General features: G+C 46.1%; 2 protein-coding genes across 6 annotated transcripts in view; one reads left to right on the forward strand and one right to left on the reverse strand.

Annotated features, from left to right (window-relative positions):
- Positions 1 to 2,544: 2,544 nt before the first annotated feature.
- LOC118353399 (translation initiation factor IF-2-like) lies at positions 2,545 to 4,494 on the reverse strand. Its single transcript, XM_035710544.2, has 2 exons — positions 4,116 to 4,494; positions 2,545 to 3,482 (listed from the first exon to the last, which is right to left on the reverse strand). The coding sequence occupies exons 1-2, from the start codon at positions 4,492 to 4,494 to the stop codon at positions 3,355 to 3,357; spliced, it is 507 nt and encodes a 168-aa protein (XP_035566437.2). The 3' UTR covers positions 2,545 to 3,354.
- The window catches only part of CARMIL1 (capping protein regulator and myosin 1 linker 1), a 311,565-nt gene continuing 293,333 nt past the window's right edge, over positions 4,393 to 22,624 (forward strand). For all 5 annotated transcript variants that reach the window (XM_025442784.3, XM_035710597.2, XM_025442806.3 and 2 more), the window contains exons 1-2: positions 4,393 to 4,532; positions 8,692 to 8,789. In XM_025442784.3, the coding sequence (XP_025298569.1) occupies positions 4,493 to 4,532; positions 8,692 to 8,789 (138 nt within the window). In that variant the 5' untranslated portion in view covers positions 4,393 to 4,492. The remainder of the gene's footprint in view (positions 4,533 to 8,691; positions 8,790 to 22,624) is intronic.

The raw sequence follows: 22,624 nt of genomic DNA on the forward strand, positions 1-22,624 counted from the left end.
ATCTTCCTCCTTGAGAGGAAGCATCTTGTGGGCAGGTGGGGCCAAGCCCTGGCTATCTGAAGACTTCCCATGGACCACAGACCAAGAACCTGGGAAAGTGGCATAGTAAAATGCTTGGCTTGTAAATCTCAAGCTCTAGATTCAATCTTTGGCACTTACAAACTCTATGAATTTGGATAAGTCACTCCACAAATAGGAACTTATTTCCTCATTATGATAAAGATATAAGAATTATAATTTCTTACCTGTCAGAGGTCATCAGTTGTTAGATGCACCATTGATTCCAGAGCAGATCTTGTAGTTGTGTTGGGTGTGGGGGGTGAAAAGCGTGATGTTAATTCCCTCTGCCAGTTATAAAATGCATTCTGATTTCATTAATATTAACATGAGCAAAAGTGCTTCTTTGAATTGAGGCCATATGATGTCTATGGGAGTGTTCAGGTGTTCTGAATACAGAAAACCATTGTGTAACTGTGAGATCTGATTATGGCACACTCACATAGATAGTTTCCAAATTAAGAGCTGAGTTGACCTTTTCCTTCTTGCTCAGGTCTTACCTGTGAAGGATTTGTTCTTATTATTATTGAAAATTTCAAACATATGTGAAAGAACAATGAGTTCCCATGTACCCACTATCTAGCTGCAACAAAAATCAATAAGAGCACTCGTTTCATCTTTATTCCTATGATTTCCCAACATAATATCATTTGTAAATACTTTAAAGGAATATTATTTAATAGCTATTTACCTCGCACTGTCTTCTAATCAGAGATACAATAATTTTTTTCTGGAGGCATTTGCAAGCTTAGTGTTGCATCGTATATTTTTCCAGAAAGGTTTACATTAACCCTGTTGAGAAACATACACCTTAAGAAAGCCTCTCACCAATGGTAGTTGTTAAGAGTGGGAAATGGAAATTTTGTTGGCTCCCATGTATCTGAATACCTTCCGGTTTTAAAACCCTGGTTCTCAATGTAGTATGCAAGATCAGAAACTGACTTGAGTAAGCTTATGGTTTTTGTTTTTGATAACTTGATGATATTTTTTGTTTTTTTTATTGGAGTTCGATTTGCCAACATATAGTATAACACCCTGTGCTCATCCTGTCAAGTGCCCCCCTCAGAGCCCGTCACCCAGTCACCCCATCCCCACACCCTCCTCCCCTCCCACTACCCCTTAGCTTGATGATTTCTTTTTTGTTTTGTCTCTATGGGTTTAATCATTATATGATATGGTTCCAACGATAGTGTGTTAGATCATTATAGACATTAGTATTTTTGGCAGATTTTTAAATTCAGAGTGTACTTTCTCACCAGAATGCACTACAAAATATACTATATGGATATGAACGTATGCCTATGAACTAAAAATATGTCTATATATAATTTACTAAAATAATTTTGTTGCTCCACATATATTACATTTGCAACTGTGTTCAGGCACAGTAGGGATTCTCTGAAAAACCAATGTTCTCTTTCTTTCTAATAGATTTTAGGTTCTCAGGGCTGTTGGTAATGCTCAAACATGGCTATATATAAATATTTACTTAGATGAGGCTATAGTTCATTTATAGTAACAATCAATTTCATTTAGTGGTTTAATCGCTCTCTTAAGACGGTACAGGCAGGGATGGCTCTAAGATTCTGGAAGTTAAAGAGCAGTCTTGCTGAGGAAAAGTTTGCAGCATTGGAGGGGTGGGTAGATTTTGTCAATAAGTAGGTACTTCAGAATTCGAAACACATTCTCTCAGCTTGCACATGACTGTACTGTGCAGGGGGACATTTACTGCTGGCTGGCTTATGCAGCATTAAAGGGGCTCCTTGGAATTCTCCCTTTGCTACTCTGAAATGTACTTGAAATTTGCACCCAAGAAGTAAATGATCTTCAAAATCAGCCAGTCCTTTTGGAGTATGGAGATAGGAGATTCATTTGAATCCATGCTTTTCAAAGATGTGGGAGCCAATCAAGGCTCTTCTGCAGTGAGAAAAATGGATTCTTTTATTGAAATCCCAGTTTCCTTTACAAGATGCCAGGGAGCACTGAGTTACCGGACTGCCATACAGCCTTTCCTTTATTCTTTCCATCACCCTGGGCCACAGGAAAAAGAAAAATCTTTTGTCCTTATTTTCACAAGTTACTGCATGGTTTGGAAACTTCAGGGCTATTTCTCTCTCTTTTTAAAAAAATATTTTATTTATTTATTCATGAGAGATACAGAGGCAGAGACACAGGCAGAGGGAGAAGCAGGATTCATGCAGAGAGCCTGATGTGGGGACTTGATCCCAGGGCTCCGGGATTACGCTGTAGGCGGAAGGCAGGTGCTAAACCACCTGCCTTCCCCAGGGAACCCCTCAGGGCTATTTCTCAAACTCTATTGGTGTTTGCCAGAAAAATCCTCTTTATCGCACACACAGTTGAATGGAGGATAGTTTTGAGATGTTAATTTCCATTTATTGCATATAAAAGATATTTAAGGCATAAAGGAAATGTCTAACTTACAGCAGGTTCCAATTTTTGAGACAAACATCTGGGAGCCTGAGGCCATAAGCTTTAAATCCAACCAGTTAAATGTTTATTGAACACGTATTTTGAACGAGTCTGTTGAGGGAGTTTAAAAGTCTATCTCAGACTTTATCTCAAAGTCCGGTCCTCAAGTCAACCAGTCTAGTTAGTTGGGCAGACAAACCCCGACTCCGGGAACAATGCAAGGTTAAACAGTAAAACTATACAAGTACACTAGCAGTGAAAGAAGGCGCTGCACGGTTGGCTTACAGAGGTTTCAGGCAATATATTCTGGTGGTGTTCCAATACAGGGATCACAGGGCTGGAAAACCCCTGAAAATCTTCACAAAGAAGGTGTGCATTGGACTGGATTGAAAACACAGGTAAGCATCAGATAGCCTTAAAGGGATGGGGAAGGCAAGAAGTCTTGAGAGAGTCGGGTTGCAGGAGTGGGGAGTGGGAGGGGCTAGAGGGGTAGCAAGGACCACACTGGGAGGTGCCTTGATGCGAATGCCGGGTGGGGAGGCTGGAGATTTCTCTCGTGGATCCAAGGTCGACAGTAGGTTTAAAATCAGGGGATCCCCTTTCCTTCCTCCTTTCTTTCTGTCCTTTAAAAGCAGAACCTGATTGACAGAGACCTTCCCAGCTGCCAGGGAAGAGAGCCGCTGTCGGAGAGCTCACTGGTCTCACTAGTGCTCCCGGCCGCGGAGTTGTCCCTCTGGGGGTGGAGTCGGGGGAAGTCGAGGGATCCAGGCCAGGCAGGAGCAGACCTATCAGCAGCCTTACTTGGGCTGCGGTGAACACTGCTCCGCTCTCCGACTGAGCCCCGGGGTGAAAGGAGACCCCCCGCCCCTACCCACGAGTGAAAAGCTTGGGCGGAAGCGCGCTCTCCACTCCCAGCTCCGGCTGCAGGGCTCCCGCCGAGCCCAGAAAAGTGTCTTCTCCCCACATGGTCAGCGATTTCGGGTTTCGTCTAGCTCCTGCTCAGCAGAAACAGAAAATCACGCTGATGAGAAGACAGCCTGTCGCGGGCAGGGCCGAGAAAGGAAAGCGCGGAGAGGGGTCCCGGGCAGAACCGGCTCCCGCGCAGACGGGGCTGCGGGATCCGCGCGCATCCGCAGTGCCCGGGACGCGAGCGGGAAGCCCGCGCTCCCCCGGCTCGCCTCCCGCGCAGCCAGCAGATGGCTCCCGGGCTCGCGCTCCCCCGCTCCCTCCTCGCTCCTTCCCCAGACGCAGGCCCGGGGCGGCCGCGGAGGGAGGCTGCGAGGAGGGGCGCGCGCCGCCCGCCTCCGCCCGCCTCCGCCCGCCTCCGCCCGCGCAGCCCCGCGCAGCCCCGCGCCGCAGCAGCCCTCCTCCCGCGCCCCGGGGTTCCCAGGCCGGCGGCCTCCCGCGCGGAGGCCGGGCTCTCGCGAGGTGAGGCGGAGAGCAGGAGGAGGCGGAGGAGGAGGCGCAGGAGGAGCAGGAGCAGGAGCAGGAGGAGCGGGAGGAGCAAGAGGAGGAGGAGGGCCGGGGCTGCCCCCGCCCAACCCCAGCCCGGCCGGAGCGCCAGGAAACCCTAGCCCCGCCGCCGCGCGCCGCTCTCCCCGCCCTCTCCGCACGCCTTCCGCCTTCACCTAGAGCCCTAGGTGCGCTGCGGGGCCGGGCTGGGCGGGAGCCGGCGGTGGCCGGAGCCGGAGCCGGAGCCGCAGCCGCAGCCGCAGCCGCAGCCCGGAATCCCGCGGGTCTCCGCTTCGCCGCCGGGAACTGCGCGGAGGCGACATGTAGCGGCGGCCGCAGCCGCAGCCGCAGCGGACCCACCTCGTATTTGCAACTCTTTTTTTTTTTTTTTGGAGGGGCGGGGGGCGCGGCAGAATCGTATCCCCGCCCTCGCTTTCTTGCCTCCTCCCGTGCGCAACCTGCGGCTGCCTCTGGAAATTGAGGTTCTCGGGGGAGGGCGGGGGGCCGTGAATCAGAGTCGCAGCGGCCCTGCCCGCGCGCCTGCAGGGCCACCATGACCGAGGAGGGCTCCGAGGTCCCCAGGGAGCTGACAGGTAAGGGCGCGCGGCCGCCGGCTCGCCTGTGCCCCTGCGCCCCTTCCCCGCGCCCCCTGCCCTCCTCCGCCCCCCGGCGGGTCCCGCCAAGTCGCGGCGCCCCTCAGGTCGCGGCTGTGCCGGGCGGGGCGCCGGCAACTTTGCTGGCGTCTCGCGGCCCGCGGAGCCGAGCCCGGGGTGGGGGGCAGCGGGGCGCGGGCCCTGGGGGCGCATCGCGGCTGGCGGAGGAGGGGGCAGGCTGCCTCGGGCGTGGGGGTTCTGGGAGCCAGGAGCCCCCGCTAGGGCGGTCAGCCCACTGCCCCAAACTCGGGGAAGTCCGGGGAGGGCCGGCGGGGGGTCTCCTGCACCTGCTCGGCCCCCCGCCCCCGCCCCCGCCCCCGCCGGGTAGCCCTCGGGGTGCTCCTCCCGCACGCACACTCCGCGGGGTGGGGGGGGTCTGGAGGGCGGACCGAGCCCGGCGAGGCGTGGCTTGGCCCAGCCGGCCGGGAGCGCAGGGGTTACACGGGTGACGCACGCTTGGGCCGGGAGACTGAGGGTTAATGGGACACGCTTATTTCATGATCCTTAACCTACCCATTCTCCCCATCCCGAATCTCGGGGACCCGGTGTGCGGTCCCCTATGCAAGGTGACCCGTTGTTGGACTCCCTTGAGGGTTTCTTTTTTGGTGCGTGGGTGGGGGGGGGGGTTGGGCTGGATTTTGTGTCTTGGGGTTTAACTTAATTACGTGGAGGGTTAAAATGGCAAAGCTAACATGAGGTGGGGATGAGTGTTCTCAAAACCCAACGTTTAAGCGTGTGTGTCCGTATAGCACGTCGTATTTTAACAAGGTATGTGTGTCTGCGCGCGTGTTTTGAGCCCCGGGGACCTGTATTCCTCACTGTACGGTTCTTGGCGCACTACACAGGAAGGTGCTGTTTAATCCGGCTGACGGAGAAAGTCCTGCTTGCCCATTGATTTGCCTTTGAGAAATTTGCCCGTTTCTCCTCTTAGCGGTAATACTAGGGGGCAGTTTGGGTGTGCTCTTCCAAAAGTGATTTAACTCAGCAGGTGACACTTGATGTGAAGAAGCTGTTGCTAGGTTTGTATGAAAGCATCTGCTTTTATTGAATTAAAAAAATCCCAAACCCAAACTTAACTTCTCACCCAAATTTACAATGTGAAGTTATCCCCCCCTTCCCCCACTCTGGCCTCTTTTCTCTCCCCAAACCTGTGGAGTCGGCTGGCTCCTGAGATAAAGCATCAGCTGCTTTTGCTGGAGTGAGTGGCCCATCCGGTTCTGGGAGGCTGAGATCTTCCCAGCGCCCTACCCGGAAGAGGAAACTAATGCCCAGAGTCTCTGCAGATGTCTCCAGGAGTCCTGAGAAAGCTTAGGGGAGGGCTGGCTGCCCTGGCCAGGGGACCAGGGTAGGAAAAGAGGTGGGTAGATTTTTAAGTTAGTTGGCCTTGAGCCAGATGATGAAAAGTTTAGATAGTTACTTAGAATCAAGAGAGAAGGGAGGATGGGAGTTAGATACCTGGTTTATGTGGATGGTTCTCAAATACTTTGATATGTTTTATTTATTTTTTTTCTTTGATATGTTTTAAAAGTGAATTTAATCCTTATCTAGAAATGGAATTTGTGTGTTTACTGAGTCTAGCCCGCCTCACATATCTTTCAACCAAGTGACACATGCTTCTGTGACATGCCCAGTATGATTTTGCTGGGCCTTTCAGTGGTCTAATTAGGAGGGAACATTCCTGCACCTGCTTTTTTGTCCTAATTTGAAGTGCTCACAGAGTTCTCCTCAGATCATTCAAAATGGCAACCAGGCGAAAGCCTCCGTGTATTTATTCCCTTAAGCTAATTCCTGAGAACGTTTATTTATTTATTTATTTTCCTGAGGATGTTTAAAACATGTGTATCTCTCAGATAGTGAAAGAAACAGACCTTTTCTAAAAAAGAATTTAAACGCTAAGAAGAATGAGTAGACGGTCAGTCATATTACCTCTCTGAGATCGCCTCTTGTCACCTTTTGATATAGGACTTTCCAGTCCCTTTCCATGTGTATACATCCTTAAGTCTATTCCCCCCTCCAAAGATTTACTTATTTATTCTACAGAGAGAGAAAGAGCACAAGCGGGAAGGGCAGAGAGAGAGAGGGAGAGAGAATCCCAAGCGGACTCCACACCCAGCAGGAAGCCTGACATGGGGCTGATTCCATCACCCCGAGATCACCACCGGAGCTGAAACCAAGAGTCGGGGAGCTCAACCCACGATGCCACCCAGGCCCCACTCTTAAGTCTATTTCTGATGGCTTCTTTCCCACATACCTTTTTTAGGGGAGGGAGGAGTAGTCTTTATCTGTTTGGAGCTCTGACAAGATGGGAGGTGCATAGAGACCTCCCAGCACAGTGGGTCCGCTTTCCTGCCCACACATCCCTCCTGTTGCTGGTCCCCCCATGAGCTGCATTTCTCTTGTTTCCATGCTCTTCCTTCTCCTTCTTCACTCTTTCCTAACTTGGCAGCTCTAAACTTTTGTGGTGGGTTTTCTAATAAGAATACTTGATTACCCCTTAATAAACATATTTACTTATTAAGCTACATACAAACTTCATTTAGCACGTATAACTTAAAACATAATCTGGATACCATTGCAGATGTAAATAAAAATTCTATTTCCTTCTTGCACCTCAGTGGATTGTAGTGTACACTGCACTTTGGACCAGTGGTCTGTTTCCTGCTCCTTCAAGATTCTGCTTAGGGGTCCCCTACTCCCTGAACCCTTCAGGAGTCTCCTTGTCCATGGTCTCACAGTGGTGAGTGCAGATTTGCCTAGAGACATCCGTCTGTATCTTGTAGATTGTAAGCACCTCTGAAAGGCAGGGGCCATCTGGATCCCAGGACCTGGTGGAACACTTGGAATCCCAGAGCTTATTCCTGTGTCCGTGTATTTGTTGAATATATGAGTAAGCCAACATGATTATAATATAGAATACAGAGCTTTGGGAGTAGAGAGGAGGTTGCTATATTTTGAAGTTGAACATAGCCAGAAGGAGAATGAGAAAAGGCATCCCAGGAAAGAGAGTAGGACATACAGAATCTTATTTTTTAAGATTGTCACAGGGGTGTGGAAGATGGAGATGGTAGGGATGATTGGATTGTATGTGTGCTGAGAAGGTAAACTGAAAAAATGTGAAAGACCTTGAGTGGCATGCTGCAGGGTTGGGGTCTATTCCAACATGACAGCAACTCCTAGAGCAAGAGTGATGTGATCAGACCTGTGTTTTTTTTGGAGGGTCCCTTTGATTAGGGTGGGGACAGAGGGCTGATAGGTGGGATGTCATGGACTTGTCTTGGGGAGACATTCTGAGTCCTTGAATGCAGGGTCAAGCCCAGGGGTCGGGAGCTGTTTAGGAGGAGGTAGTTCTCGGAGAGCAGGTGACTGGCTTTCTATCTGATTTGGAAAACAAGATTCATCATCAGTGGCCAGAGGAGTAGGGGAGGGAATGAGTTTGATTTGGGACCCATTCCATTTGGGATACTCACTGGAGTCATTCCTGCCACCATCCAAATTTTGAAGTGTCCCCTTCTCTCTTGATTCCTCTTTTCCTGTTGTCTTTGACTACTTTTTGGGGTGTTGTGCTGTGATGCTACATTGTCCAGTCTGCTTCTGGTTCTTTGCCATATTTCTTAACTATCACGTTAGGCAGTCCTAGAAAAATACTGACATTTCTACGCCCCTGTGATGAACACAGAGGCTGTTAGGGGCTAGAGGTAACCAGCCAGGGGAGTTTATGAATTCCTGCTGTGCATACAGTCTGCACACAACACAGCACTCTGTGATACTGCTTGATGTTACTTGTGTTTTTCCTTGGGTGTGCATCCATTTGCCCAGCGAGATTATGTCACACCCTGCAAAAACTGGCTTCTGTCACGTACTGGTATATTTGCCTCCGCTTCTGAGCATACAATACAACACACCTAGTAGGTGTTCGTTAAATATGTGGTGACTGATCACTATCAGGCTTGTTACAGTGAGCTAAAAAAAAAAAAAAAAAAAAAAAAGACTATCCATAATAATAAAAAGAACCAAAAATACTCCTTCAAATGTTCTCCCCTTCCTAATGCTTTTTTCTTAGTAATAAGAGAATGTAATGAAAACTATTCCCTTCTTTCAGAAAGCATAAAGGATGTTATTGGCAGAAAGATAAAAATTGCAGTGAAGAAGAAAGTAAAGTTGGAAGTTAAAGGAGACAAAGTTGAAAACAAAGTGCTGGTAAGTATTCTCGTTTCTGAAAAGGCTTGGAAGTGAAAGTGTTTTTCGCCTTCGTTGTTTTGATTGCTTAATTTCCATGCAACTCAAGTGCTGTGTTTCTTATTTTGCTTGAAAGTTCTGAGACCATTTTGTCCTGGATTAACTGGAATATCTGCCCCCAGAAAGGTAATGGTAGGATATTTACGTGTTCCAGATGGAAGTTTGAAACATTGTATTTTTAAAGATTGTCACAGTCACCCATGCTGAGATGATCTCCTACGGCTTGTTATCAAATTATTCAATTTGATGTGAAGTGGAGCTTCTTTATAGGTGTCTTTGTTGTGGCTGATTGTACGATTTCATTTGTGAGGACTTTGGGAGGAGTTTAAAAAAATTCATCTCATGTTGATTTAATTATGTAACTGAATGTTCTCAGGTGTTATATCTGAGTCCATCTCAAGGGGAAGAAGACACCTGTCATGTCGTGGGGACATTTGGTGTTTTGAAGGAAGATGCCTGGTGGAGGCAGTACCTGCTAGTGCTGAGATTGGACTCAGGGTCCCCCCCAGCGTGTGGGAGAGCTGTGGGGATCCAGGGATTGGACTGCATTGGGCACAGAGTCGGGGACGGCATTGCCAGTGACTAGACTGCAGTTTTAGGGAGGTGTAATACCCTTTTTGGTATTATATTGGCTTCTAGGTTGAGGTTGTGGCAAACCTAGATTGAGCCTTAGGAGAATACATGTTGTGTGTGTTTTGTTGGAGACAATATTTTATTTATCTTTTTATCATTGGAAATTTTCAGACCTGTGCAAAAGTAGAGATAGTATATTGAACCTGGTATGTGTTCATCCAGCATCCACAGTTTTTCATGTTTTACCACTATCGTTGATCTCCTTACGGTTTTTTTTGCCCCTTCTTGGAATATTTTAAAATGAATCCCAAGTACCTGTCATTGAAAGATAATTTTTTAAAAAGATTTCTTTTTTTTTTGAGAGAGAGCACAAGTGAGTGAGTGAGCATGGAGGGGAGAGGGACAGAGAGAGAGGGAGAAGGACAAGGAGACTCCCTGTGGAGCAGGGAGCCCAATGTGGGACTCGATCCCAGAACCATGAGATCGTGGACCTGAGCTGAAGGCAGATGCGTATCCAACTGAGCCACCCAGGCACCCTGAAAGAGAATTTTTTTTTTTTAGAATATTTTTAATAGTCTGTTTCTTCAGTTGAATTTGCCACAGAATCTGTAGTGTCTCTCTGATAACATCTGTCTTGAGAATCTTTTAGAATATCTGGCTGCCTTTCCCTGTAGATGTGAGGATTACACTGTTGATGGATGACTCTTCTTTCTCTGTGGTCTATGCATACACGTCAGGATGGCAGAGAAATTGAAGTGGGAAGACTTCATTGAGGGGCCTTGCCCCTGCAACAAGGTGTGTTCCTGTAGCCTTCATAATTAGGGTTACCAGTAGCAGAAATGATGGGTGCCATCATTCTGATTTATTTTGCTTTAATAAAGAGTACATTTCTTTAGAGTATATTTTACTTAGTGTTATAGGATAGTGGTATTTTGGGGAGGTGGTAGTGGAGAGAGAAGACATTTTATTTCTGCCATTTTTTGTTTTATACATTTAAAGTAAATACGTAGATGGATCCACCTTTCTATAACTGTTGTAGTAGTCAAGTAGTGTTTGCTACCTTAGACTGACATGGTGCATGGTATTACTTGGTATGGATACTATTCATCATGCTAAGTATGAGGCCATGCCATGATTAAATTTTACAAACTGAAAATTACAAAGATGAATTTAAATGCTCAGTATAACAGAATTAGCACCATTTACAAATAGTTATGTTAGAATTTAATGTTAAGGACCCTTCCAGACCCCCACCCCATGCTCATCTCAACATAAGCTAGAGTCAAGGTTGTAACCAAATTGTACCCATCTTTGAATTGTACCTGTAAGCATTTATCTCCCCAAATCTGGATCCTAAGTAGTTTCTGGTCGTTTGGCATAAACTTGTTTTGGCTGTTCCTTACATGCATGGACAGGAGTTATTAATCGAAATATTCAGAGTCTGACAATCTTTTTTTTTTTTTAAGATTTTATTTATTTATTCACAAGAGACACACAGAGAGAGGCAGAGACACAGGCAGAGGGAGAAGCAGGCTCCATGTGGGACTCGATCCCAGGACTCCAGGATCACGCCCTGGGCCAAAGGCAGGCTCTAAACCACTGAGCCACCCAGGGATCCCTGAGTCTGACAATCTTAATAGAAATATTCAAGTTGGAGCAAGATGGTCAATGACAAACTGACCTTTACATTGTTGATTTTGGAGTTTCTGAATTGAGAGAAATTCAATTACTTAAATGAAAACACTGGAGGGAAATCTCTTGATAATGTTCATTTCTGACTTTCTTTGGCTGTCCACTAACATTTGTAATAAATGAGTTGGTTTAATACCTTCAATATATCTTGTTTGAATTTTCTTTTCTCAGTGTCTTCCTCCTTATAAGGCTGCGAGTATGTGAGTATGCATGTTATACGTTACCTACTTCCCCTTTTTCAACAGTTGGAGACTTTATACTCTTTGTAGTTTATCTTTGGTAGAAGCTTTATCTTCATCTTCCTTCTTTTCATGGTCATAATAACTAATATTTATTGAACATTGACCAAGTGCTAGGCTCTCTGCTGAGCAATTGTACATTAGCTTATTCAGTTCCACAGCAATCCCAGGATGTGGGCACTATTTATCTCTGTTCAGATTTGGTGAGGCTCACTAAGTTGCCTCAGGTCATTTAGCTAGTCATGACTCAGCTGGGGTTTGAACTCAGATCTGCCTCAGCATTATTTTTTATTTTTTAAATATTGTATTTGAAAGAGAGAGCGTGCATGTGCATGTCCGAGTCGATGGAGGAGCAGAGGGAGAGGGAGAAGCTGACTTCCTGCTGAGCAGGAAGCCGGATATGGGGTTGATACCAGGACCCCCAGATCATGACCCGAGCCAAGGGCAGACCCTTCATTGACTGAGCCACCCAGGCACCCTAGCTTCACCATTATTACCAAAATAAAAAGAAAATAGCCTTTGGCTTGTTGTTCACACTTTCACCCAATGACCAGGAAGATTTGGACCTTAGAAGTATCAGGAATCCTTGTGTTTGTGTGGCTGATCGATTGTTTTATAGATAATTTCCTGACTTACTGAGCTCGTCCTGTGTGCCACACATGCAGTACCTACAAGACCTCATGTATTCAGAGCTCACCCTCTCATGGGGCAGGTAAACATGTGTGGGGGCCGTGCTTTGAGCGGTGCCATGAGCAGGATGACCGAGGGCTGTCATAGCACATCACAGGGACCTCAGACTCAGGCTTGCATATCAGGGAAGAGTTCTTCTAGAAGGAAGGGAACCCTAAGCTGACTCTGGAGGCTGAGTAGGAGTCACTGAGGGAAGAGTAGAGATGTGTTCTGGGCAGAACAGGGGACGGAGTAATACCTGGAAGCCAGAGGGGATTACCTGTTAGAGAACCAGCTGAAGCAGGGCTGGAGCAGGTACAGAGTGGAGAACGGCCAGGCATAGAGTTAATGCCTTTTCTTGCAATCCGGATATCAGGTGAAACTGGGACTGGGTAAATAGGTCTCTTCTCACCACCTGTTTCTAATAACCTGTAGGTGAACTTTATCCTCCCGTCTCTAGGGAGGCAGTCACAGGCTCCGTGGTAGAGTACTAGGGCCTTGGAGTCACACCTGGAGCCACTGTATAACATTGTTGAGCCTTCATTCCTTTCTCTAATGAAATAGGTATTCTAACAGTGTCTATTTGTAAATGATTGCTTTGAACGTGAGCTAGGATATGTTTTAATACTGCTTAGTGCAATGCCCAGCATATGATAAACAGCACACAGGTGATAAGGCAAGAGGAACTGAGAGATCCTGCATTGTTTTCTCCGTGACACAGAGAATGCCACCTTTTTATTTATTTATTTATTTTTTTAAGATTTAAGAGACGCACAGAGAGAGGCAGAGACACAGGCAGAGGGAGAAGCAGGCTTCCTGTGGAGAGCCCAATGTAGGACTTGAGCCAAAGGCAGATTCTCAACCCCTGAGCAACCCAGGTGCCCCCAGAAAATGCCACTCCTGATGCCCGAGTATCCGCTGCCTTTATTAAGGGGTTGTGTTCAGGTCACCATAAGGCCAAGAACAATATTTATAGTTTATGTCACTTTCAGCAGGATGGAGTGTAACTGAGCGGATCCCAAATTCCTCAGGTAGGCTTTGGTCAGATGAAATCAGAAATGCTAGGATATGCAGGGGAAGAGCATTCTGTGGGCACATATGTTTGGCAACCAGGCTGTTAAAGATAAACCAGTGTCTTCACTGCATGGCTTCGCAGAGCCACTAATACAACGATAGGCATTGTTGACTCCTGAGAATGAGCTGAAGCATGCTGTCTTTCTCAAACTTATTTGGCCAGAGAGCCTAATGACTGTAGGTTAGGAAACCAAGGTGGAGCAGGCCTGAGGTGGTGCCTCTTGGGACAAAGGGAAGATAGAACAGGCTGTCCATCCTTAGGAGTGCCCTCCTAACATACGGTCCTCAGGCCCCATACATTTTATGTATGTGGCGGGCAGGTCCACAGAAGGCCATGCACTGGCACGTGTCCTCTGTTGCTGTAATACCTTTCTCTCTCTTTCTCTTGTCTGCAGGGCATGCCATTAGGAAGTGATTCTGTCTTTGATTCATTCCATTTTCTGATTTGCTAGTTGAATGTTTACTCCATTTTTGCACTACCTGGACTCTTAAAAATGTGTCTTAATTTATGCATCTTTTTAATTAGATTTTTCATTTTTGGGTGATTGTAGATTTACCTGCAGTTGCAAGAAGTCATATAGAGAGATCCTTTGTACTCTTTACCCAGCTTTTCCTGTCTTGCAAAATTAGAGGCAATATCACATTCAGGATATTGCCATTGATCCTGGAATACGCAGAACAATTCCCCACCACAGTGAGCCCTCGTACTGCCTTTTGGAGCCAAACTAGTGTGCCTACTTCTCTGACCCCCCGCGAGCTGCTAATGTAGTCTTCGTTTTCTTTAATTTTGTTACTTCAAAAATGTTATGTAAATGTAATCACACACTATATGCCTTTGGGGATTTTTTTTTTTTTTCTCACTTGGGATAATTCTCCAGACATTCCTCTAGGATGTGTGTAGCCATCCTTCTGCCCCCTTCCCCCACCGGGGAATATTCCCTGGTATGGACGTCCACTCACCTGGTAATGGACCTGTGGGTGGTTTTTGTTTTGGGGTTATTAGGAATAAAAGTGAGATAGGTTACAGACTTCTGCCAGATAAATGCCAAGGGTTGCAACTGTACCTTTGATTTAGAATTGCCCGTTTAACATAGAGGTGGCTGTCTCCCTCCATAGTCCTTCCAGCAGTATGTGAGCAATCCAGTCTCTCCAGATCTTTGACAGCATTTGCTAGTGCCTGGACATTTTCTTTTCTTTTTTTTTGTGGGGGACAAATGGTTGAAAGAACAGTATTGTCAGGAAGAAGCAAGGTTGCCGGTGACCTCTTCCCACTCACACTTCTGGTGTTGTTGGCCTTGGGGAGAGGAATGTGGTTTCTTCTCTCCCAGGTAGTGGCTCTGAAACATGTGGAAGCTTCATCCCGGCCTCAGCTTCGTATTTTTCTGTTCCACTTTGATATTTGGATTGTGTCCTCTTTGCCAGACCTGCATTCTTCCACACCTGCCATCAAATAGGCCAGAAGCAGGACTGCCTTTCTTACTAGAGTGAGTAGGCGGGAGAAGTGCAAATGCGATGGGAACCACTTTGCTGTGTTCACCTCTTCTCTTTGAAACAGTTCATCCATTGTTCATTTATTTCCTTTTGAAGAGTTAACCCAGAATCTCTTTAATGTGTTTTTTTTTATTTGACTATTTATTTATAATGTTTGAGCATCGTAATCCGGTTTGGTTGGAATAACTGTAAATTAACGTTACAAGCATTGAAAGGTTTAAGGATTGGGCAGCCCGGGTGGTTCAGAGGTTTAGCGCTGCCTTCAGCCCAGGGCGTGATCCTGGAGACCTGGGATGGAGTCCCACGTCGGGCTCCCTGCATGGAGCCTGCTTCTCCCTCTACCTGTGTCTCTGCCTCTCTCTCTGTGTGTGTGTCTCTCATGAATAAATACATAAATCTTAAAAAAAAAAATAAAGGTTTAAGGATCTTATTTTGGGTAATGTGTATCCAAAATATCTTGGTGGTGGTACTTTATTAATTGAAAATATAAACTCTACTAATACCTGTTTATTTTAAAAATACATTCAAAGGGGGAATATCTCTTACCTAAAAGTTTTCTAAGTATCTAATCCACTTAGTTGTGAATTATTTTAAATCTCAGATATTCTCAAATATGGAAATAGTCTTCGAGACTAGGCCCTGTTTATTTTGTATGGCTAGCCTGCTTAACATTTTTCTGATGTCCCTGATGTCTGACTTGGTTCAGCAGCTCAGCCTGTGGCAGTCATTTCTCAGACAAATATCCGATCTGGAATTGGTGTTTTGCAGCTACTTCCAGGTACATCAGCCTTGGCCAATGGTGTTCAGCCCTTTTGTTTTGTTTTTTAAACCAGTATTACTTTTTATTTTTTTATTTTTATGTTATTCATTTATTCATGAGACAGAGAGAGAGAGAGAGAGACAGAGACACAGGCAGAGGAAGAAGTAGGCTCCATGCAAGGAGCATGGGACTCCCATGGGACTCGATCCTGGGACTCCAGGATTACGCTCTGGGCCGAAGGCAGGCACCAAACCGCTGAGCCACCCAGGGATCCCCACCAGTATTACTTTTTAAAACACATTAATATTCCAGGGAGCCCATAAAGTAGAGGTATTTTAGGAGTTTGTTTTGCAAGTTTATACTTGAATCCAAAATAGTATAAACCCAATCAGCAATTTCAGTGAGGCTGTTTTGATGAACGTAAATTAGAAATAGAAGGGGGAGGGACACCTGGGTGGCTCTGCAGTTGAACGTCTGCCTTCGGCCCAGGGCCTGATCCTGGAGTCCTGGGATTGAGTCCCACATCAGGCTCCCTGCATGGAGCCTGCTTCTCCCTCTGCCTGTGTCTCTGCCTTTCTCTCTCCGTGTCTCTCATGAATGAATGAATAAAATCTTAAAGAAAAAAAAAAAAAAGAAAGAGAAGGGGGAGATTGGATTTTGTTTTGGCTATACAGTATAGAGAGACTCCCTGTTCACCAGTTAAGTGGTACAACTATCACAGTTTTTAAAATAGCTAGTTCTGTAGTCTCAGGATGCTTTCCAAGTAGAGATGGCAGGAGAAGCTTTATTCTGAGTTCTGTATGACCGTGGTTTTACGCTGACAGCACAGCTTACCTCAAATATGTAAAACTTAGTATAATACATCAGGTCACGTGTGTGTGTTTTCTTCCATTTGTGACAGTAGATGGAGGGATGAAGTCGTGTCATATGTCTCTAGACCGCAGTGGCTTCTGAAGAACACTGTCGGAATATCATTGTCCAGGCCTCTGGGCTTACTTCCCTTTGCTGGAGGATCTTGTGCCAATCGTTGGGTAATTTGAACGGTTCTCTTTGTGGTACCATTAAGAACCTCAACTTTTAAGGATCGCTTACAATTCAGTGCTTAGGTAATTTTCAGAGCACCTGGGTGAAGTTACCTGACTCGAGAAAATTGAGCTTTGGAAAACAGCAAGCAATGTTGACATGATTCAGGAGAGGGTATCAGAGAGCAACACGTTGTTGCCAAGGGTTCTGGCAGAAGTCCTGGGAAATTAGAAATAAATCCATATTTAAGTGCTTCAGACCTTACCCTGACTCAAGGCGGGAGCCAGCTCCCACTGATCTCTGGGTAGGGCGTTGGAGGCCTCCTCTGGCTCGGGGCATATATTTCCAGAAGGCAGCTCTGGCCAATGTGCACCTGTTACCTGAGCTGCGTTCATGTTCTACTCTGTTATCTGCAGCTGCCCGTTTCTGCTGTAGTCAGGATGGGAGAGTCCGGTGACCTTGGGCGGGAGCCCTTGGATGTATACCAGCCCTGGTGTAACTTTTCATTGTTCTTAAAAAGATACTCTTTTCCAGCCTCTGGGATTTAGCGAGATCCCGCGCAGCAGGGCATTTCGGTCCACCCTGGGGAGGCAGGGCTGTGTGTGAGTGGTTTGAAAGGGACATTGTGGAAATGGGTGGACCAGGAGATCCATACAAAATATGGAATGAATAGGGAGAAGAACTCTTCCAGAGTTAATGGAGGAAACTAAGACTTTAGTGAAGGGTTGCTGTAACACTGTTTCACTTCAGTGGAGACTGTTACTATATCTTGTTAAAGTAGATAAAAAAATGCAACTTTATAAAAGTGAGTAAATGGTAGAAGATTCAGCCTCCCCACGTCCATCATCCTCCCCCTTTTAAAATGCTTGTTCTCTTTTAATAGAGTTTAAGAATGTAGTGTATATAGGGCGTGTTATCTCAGTCTTAGATACCGTGTCCTATTTTTTTCTCTCTAAATAGATCACTCTCGAGATCCCTGGGTGGCTCAGCAGTTCAGTGCCTGCCTTCCACCCAGGGCATGATCCCGGAGTCCTGGGATTGGGTCCCTCATTGGGCTCCCTGCATGGAGCCTGCTTCTCCCTCTACCTATGTCTCTGCCTCTCTCTCTCTCTCTGTGTGTGTCTCTCATGAATAAATAAATAGAATCTTAAAAAAATAAATAAATAGATCACTCTTTCCACCTCTGAGAAGAGAGAGGGAAAGATGGGAAAAGAAGGATGCTTGGGATGGTGTGTGTGTGTCTGTGTGTGTGTGTGTAAATGAAACAGTCTGTTCACTTTCACCCACTGGGTCCTTTTCCTGATTATTATTATTATTATTATTTTTTTTTTTTTTTTTTTGAGAGAGAGTTTTTGTTTTGAAAACATTGTGCCATGATGAACCTTGGCCTGCAGGTGTCTTGGTCTCTTTAGCTGTGGTAGATATGCATGGTGGGTCCTCTTAGAGATAGAAGCAGGGATGGACACATGGCCTGAACTGTACATAGACATCGACATAAATGTGCTTAGTCCCTGCTAAGGAGGCAGATGTGTCTATTTCTGCAAACTCCTGGGCCTTGTCATCTCAGGAGACATTTATGGGTGTCAGCTGGGATTAGGGTCCTTGTCCTTTGGATGCTGTCTGGTATGGAGGGGCTCACTTCAGCTGTCTCTGGGGAAGGTTTTTTTTTTTTTTTTTTTTTAAAGATTTTATTTATTTATTCATGAGAGGCACAGAGAGAGAGGCAGAGACACAGGCAGAGGGAGAAGCAGGCTTCATGCAGGGAGCCTGATGTGGGACTCGATCCCAGGACTCCAGGATCACGCCCTGGGCCAAAGGCAGGTGCTAAACCGCTGAGCCACCCAGGGACCCCTGTTTTTTTTTTTTTAAAGAGTTTATTTTTCATGAAAGACACACAGAGAGGGGCAGAGACACAGGCAGAGGGAGAAGCAGGCTCCCCACAGGGAGCTCATGTGGGACTTGATCCCAGGATCATGACCTGAGCCAAAGGCAGACACTCAACCACTGAGCCATCCAGGTGTCCTTGGGGAAGTTTATTGAGTCTTGCAATCCTTGACTGTTGCCCAGAGGGTCTTGGAACTGGAAGACTCTTAGTGGGCATCTAACCAGGCATCCTAGCCTATAAGAAGTTTCTTCTGTAACATCCCTGGGTATCCATACACAGTGGAGTGTCCATTTTTTGCTTAACTCTTTTCGGAGATGGGAGAAACAAGTTTTAGAAGGCCCTTTTTAGTTTGGGCTGGAATTTGTTTCTCTGTAGCTCATCTGCATTCATTGTAGCTTAATTTTCTGGGACATCACAGAACTCTAGTTTTCCTAGGAGTGTGGTTCAAGCATGTGAAGATGGTTGTATCGTTTTCCCTTGGTCCTTGGTCCTTCAGTTCTCAGGCTGAGGCTTCCCACTGGAGCCTCCTCCCACTGTCTTACTGGAGGAGGATGTTGCTTTCAGAGTTCTCACTGTTCTGATCACAAATCATCCTACTTTATCAATGAACCTTTTAGACTGTAGATGTTTTGGGATCACAAGTATTTGGTAAACAAGGTGAAACTGAAATCAACAGAATTTGTCTGAGTATTCAGTGGGCTCCTGTGGGTTGTGCCTCTTAAAGGGGGTAGAGCATGTGTCATCACAGAATTATCCCTCTGACCATATAGGAAACATCAATGTATTATAGTCTGCTAAGTAAAGAATGCCAGCTGCACATTGCTTGGGCACTTGAAAATGCATTCTTTTTGTTATTTTTTTAAATTTCCTAAGTATCTGTGCTATTCACATTACTAAAAAGTTATATAGGAAAGCAAAAGTGAAGTATCACCTAGGCAATCAGTTCAGAAGTGACCGTTGGAAAAGCTATCACTAAGGATTCTTTTATATTTTTCTACACGTATGTACATATAAGTGTATGATTTTTTTTTAAATGAAAGTATGAATACTATTTTGTACTCTACTTTTTAAAGTATTAGTATTTAGTATTGGGACGCCTGGGTGGCTCAGTGGTTGAGCGTCTGCCTTCGGCTCTGGGTGTGATCCTGAAGTTCTGGGATCAAGTCCCACATTGGGCTTCTTGTAGGGAACCTTCTTCTCCCTCTATGTCTCTGCCTCTCTCTCTGTGTCTCTCATGAATTAAAAAAAAATTTAGTATTTCAAGTCAAAGCTTTCTATGACAATAATGTATATATAATATATGTATTAATATATATTATATATGTATTAATATTGTATGTGTATAATGTATATATTGAATAATATGTATCTATGTTTTAGACTTCTGTATGGCCCTTCATTAATCGCTATAATTTAACACTTATTGTGAGATATTTAGGTTGCTTCCAATATTTTGCCTTATAAATGAGTACATTCTCATATTTATTTCTCTTGGATGAATACCTGGAAGTGGAATTGCTGCCTGACAGACATTTATTTATTTATTTATTTATTTATTTATTTATTTATTTATTTATTTAAAAGGCTTTTTAAAGGATACATTTTCACCTGATTGTTATTCAGGAAGTCTCAATGGAGAATAATTCCCCTACGACATCAATTTCATTGTCTTAAAAAAAAAATCTATTTCACAGACTCACTCATATTCTTTGTTGAAGTTCTTGTATTTCTTAGGCCAGCACTCTTCAGACCCTAGCTCCCGAGGCAAGCAAATGTGTGTGTGTGTGTGTGTGTATTTATTTAAATATTTTATTTATTCATGAGAGAGAGAGAGAGAGAAGAGAGGCAGAGACACAGGCAAAGAAGTGGGCTCCATGCAGGGATCAGGCCCTGGGCTTAAGGCGGCGCTAAACCACTGTGCCACCCGGTTGCGCTTATTTTTTTTTATTATTTTGCAATTTCAGGCCCTTTTGGGCAAGCCTGTGGGATGTGTTGTCTTTTCTCCTATGGTATATTTGCAGGCTTGGAGTCCTGTGGCTCTTGTGTTTTCTGGTGATTGCAAATGGGCTTCCAGAGTCATAGTCTGGTGTGTGTGTGTGTGTGTGTGTGTGTGTGTGTGTTTTAGTTAAAAAAAAAAAACTTTTATTGAAGTATAGATGACATACACAGCCTTGTGTGATGTGACCATTGCGTATGCTGCTCTGTGCTTGCTGTGACAAGTCAGCAGGAGTCCTGGCTCTGGACTCTCCCTGTTCCCACACCAGAGAAATCTTTCCCAGAGTTGCACACCCTAACTTGTGTGAGATTGTATTGTAGGATTTAGATCTTTGATCTTTGCCCCTGCCATGGGACTTTCTTCCCTTGGGTCCTTGAACCCTCTTTATAAATGGTAATTGAGCAGATTTGCAGGTGATAAGGCTCAGGCCACTTTCAGGAGACCCAACGTGGTTGAGAGGAATCTGAAGGTAATGAGCACATACAGCTACTCCTGTGTCTTAGTGGGTGTTTTAGAGTCATCAGGAGAGGAGACATTACTTTTCCTCCCAGTTTTTTTTTTTTTAAGATTTTATTTATATATCCATGAGAGACACAGAGAGAGGCAGAGACACAGGCAGAGGGAGAAGCAGGCTCCCTGCGAGGAACCCGATGCAGGACTCAATTTCAGGACCCTGGGATCATGCCCTGAGCCAAAGGCAGATGCTCAACCACTGAGCCACCCAAGGTGCCCCTCTCCCAGACAGTTGTGATGGCGATTACTTTACCTGTGTGTAGCTGCCACTCAATCTCATGGGTCGCATGGCTCTTCCTTGCTCTGTCTGCAGCCTTGGCTTCCTTGCTCTGTCTGCAGCCTTGGCTTGGGCCTTCCTTCTGTTCTACTCACCATTCCCACCACTCCCACCACTCCCACCCTGGGAGGTGGGGGGCATGTCCAGCTGAGGACCTGGGAGCGTCCTCCGTGAACAGCTAGCTTCTCAGAGAGCCCCTTGTTCCTTGCTGAGCCCCTCGATGGTTCAGCCTGCCTTTGTCTCCTTACAGAGCTGTTGGCGTGCTCCATGTTGCCTGGGGTCCAGTGAGGCTCCTGGAGGCTTCCCTGATTCTTGCCTTAGCAAGCAAGCACACAAGGCTCCTTCCCCTTGCAGTGCCAAGTTCTTAGTCACCTGGTGGAATAGACAAGGGAAGACAGGAGCCAGATAGCAGGGGGCAGCTGCAGAGATGTCAGAAGCTTTGACAGGCTCTTTTCAGACCATCTCTGTGCCGTGTGATGCCCGATGCTCGGCTTCCCTGCCCAATGTGGCCTCACAGTAGCCTCAGGGAACAGGAGCCCAAAGTCTGGCCAAGTGGAAGTCGGCCCGGTTGGTAAGTCATCAGTAGGCGTTTTGGGTTTCCTGAGTCCATCTGTCCTGCATCACTAGCAACCAAGATGTCATCTTCCCTCCGAGGAGGAGAGAGCTGCTGAGCCCTAAGAGAAGCCTTGGTTCTGATTGCTATCCTGCTCAGTCTTGGAAGGTTCAGTTCAGCACTTGGGGATGCAGCCAGCAACTTTTCTTTTAAGTCATGGGAGGGGGTGGCCGCATCCTCGGGCTAGCCAGAGGGTTGCAGTTTGGGGACACGTTCTGTGCAGCTCTGTTCACTGCCTTCCTGAGGCTCCTTGTGCTGATGAAAGTCACAGCCAGCCTGTCCAGACTCCCCCCAAGACAGCTTGCTGCTGCGGACTCTGCCATTTAGGGCTCCTGGGCTTCCGTCCTGCTGCTTGTCTGAGCTTTGGTCCCCTGAGAACTCCTCATCTGAGTGAATTGTAAGCTTCTGGGAGCTGTTTCCTTCTCAGCCATTTGCCCAGAAAGTTTCTAGAACTTTCTAGATCCCCAACCCTCTCTCCTGGTACCCTCCTCAGATGGGCTGTTTGCAGAGCTCCTCTTGTTTTTCCCACGAGGCCTGGATACAAGAGGTCGGGCCGGCCTTCCCTGTCTGGGTTGCATGTTAACAAAGCAACTGGAGCAGAGGAGAGGCTGTTAGCACCTTGGTACCTAGAGTTTCTTACGCATTGTTCTCTTTGTGAGGTTTAACGAAAGCGACATCTGTCATTTTATGTGATGTCTACAGGTTGTCTGGGGAGCTGACCCAGTGGTGTCCCCGGGTACCTGCGTGTGTGGGAGGCCTTCACGCTTGGTCCCTTTCTGGCTGGCTCCGTGCTCCCTGAGAAGAGCCAGATTCTCTCCACGTTTTCCTGTTCTGAAGAGCGATGCTTATGGTGGAATCAGCCTATAATCCAGGATGGCATTTTTTTTTTTTAAAATGTCTTCATGGACATTTTATGCTTTCTGTTCTTGTGGCAGCTTTGTGTGTTATTGGATTAGTTTGCCTGGTTTTGAGATTTTTTTTTTTTTTTAAG

Source organism: Canis lupus, chromosome 35, assembly GCF_003254725.2.
Source record: "Canis lupus dingo isolate Sandy chromosome 35, ASM325472v2, whole genome shotgun sequence".
NCBI classification, from domain to species: Eukaryota; Metazoa; Chordata; class Mammalia; order Carnivora; family Canidae; genus Canis; species Canis lupus.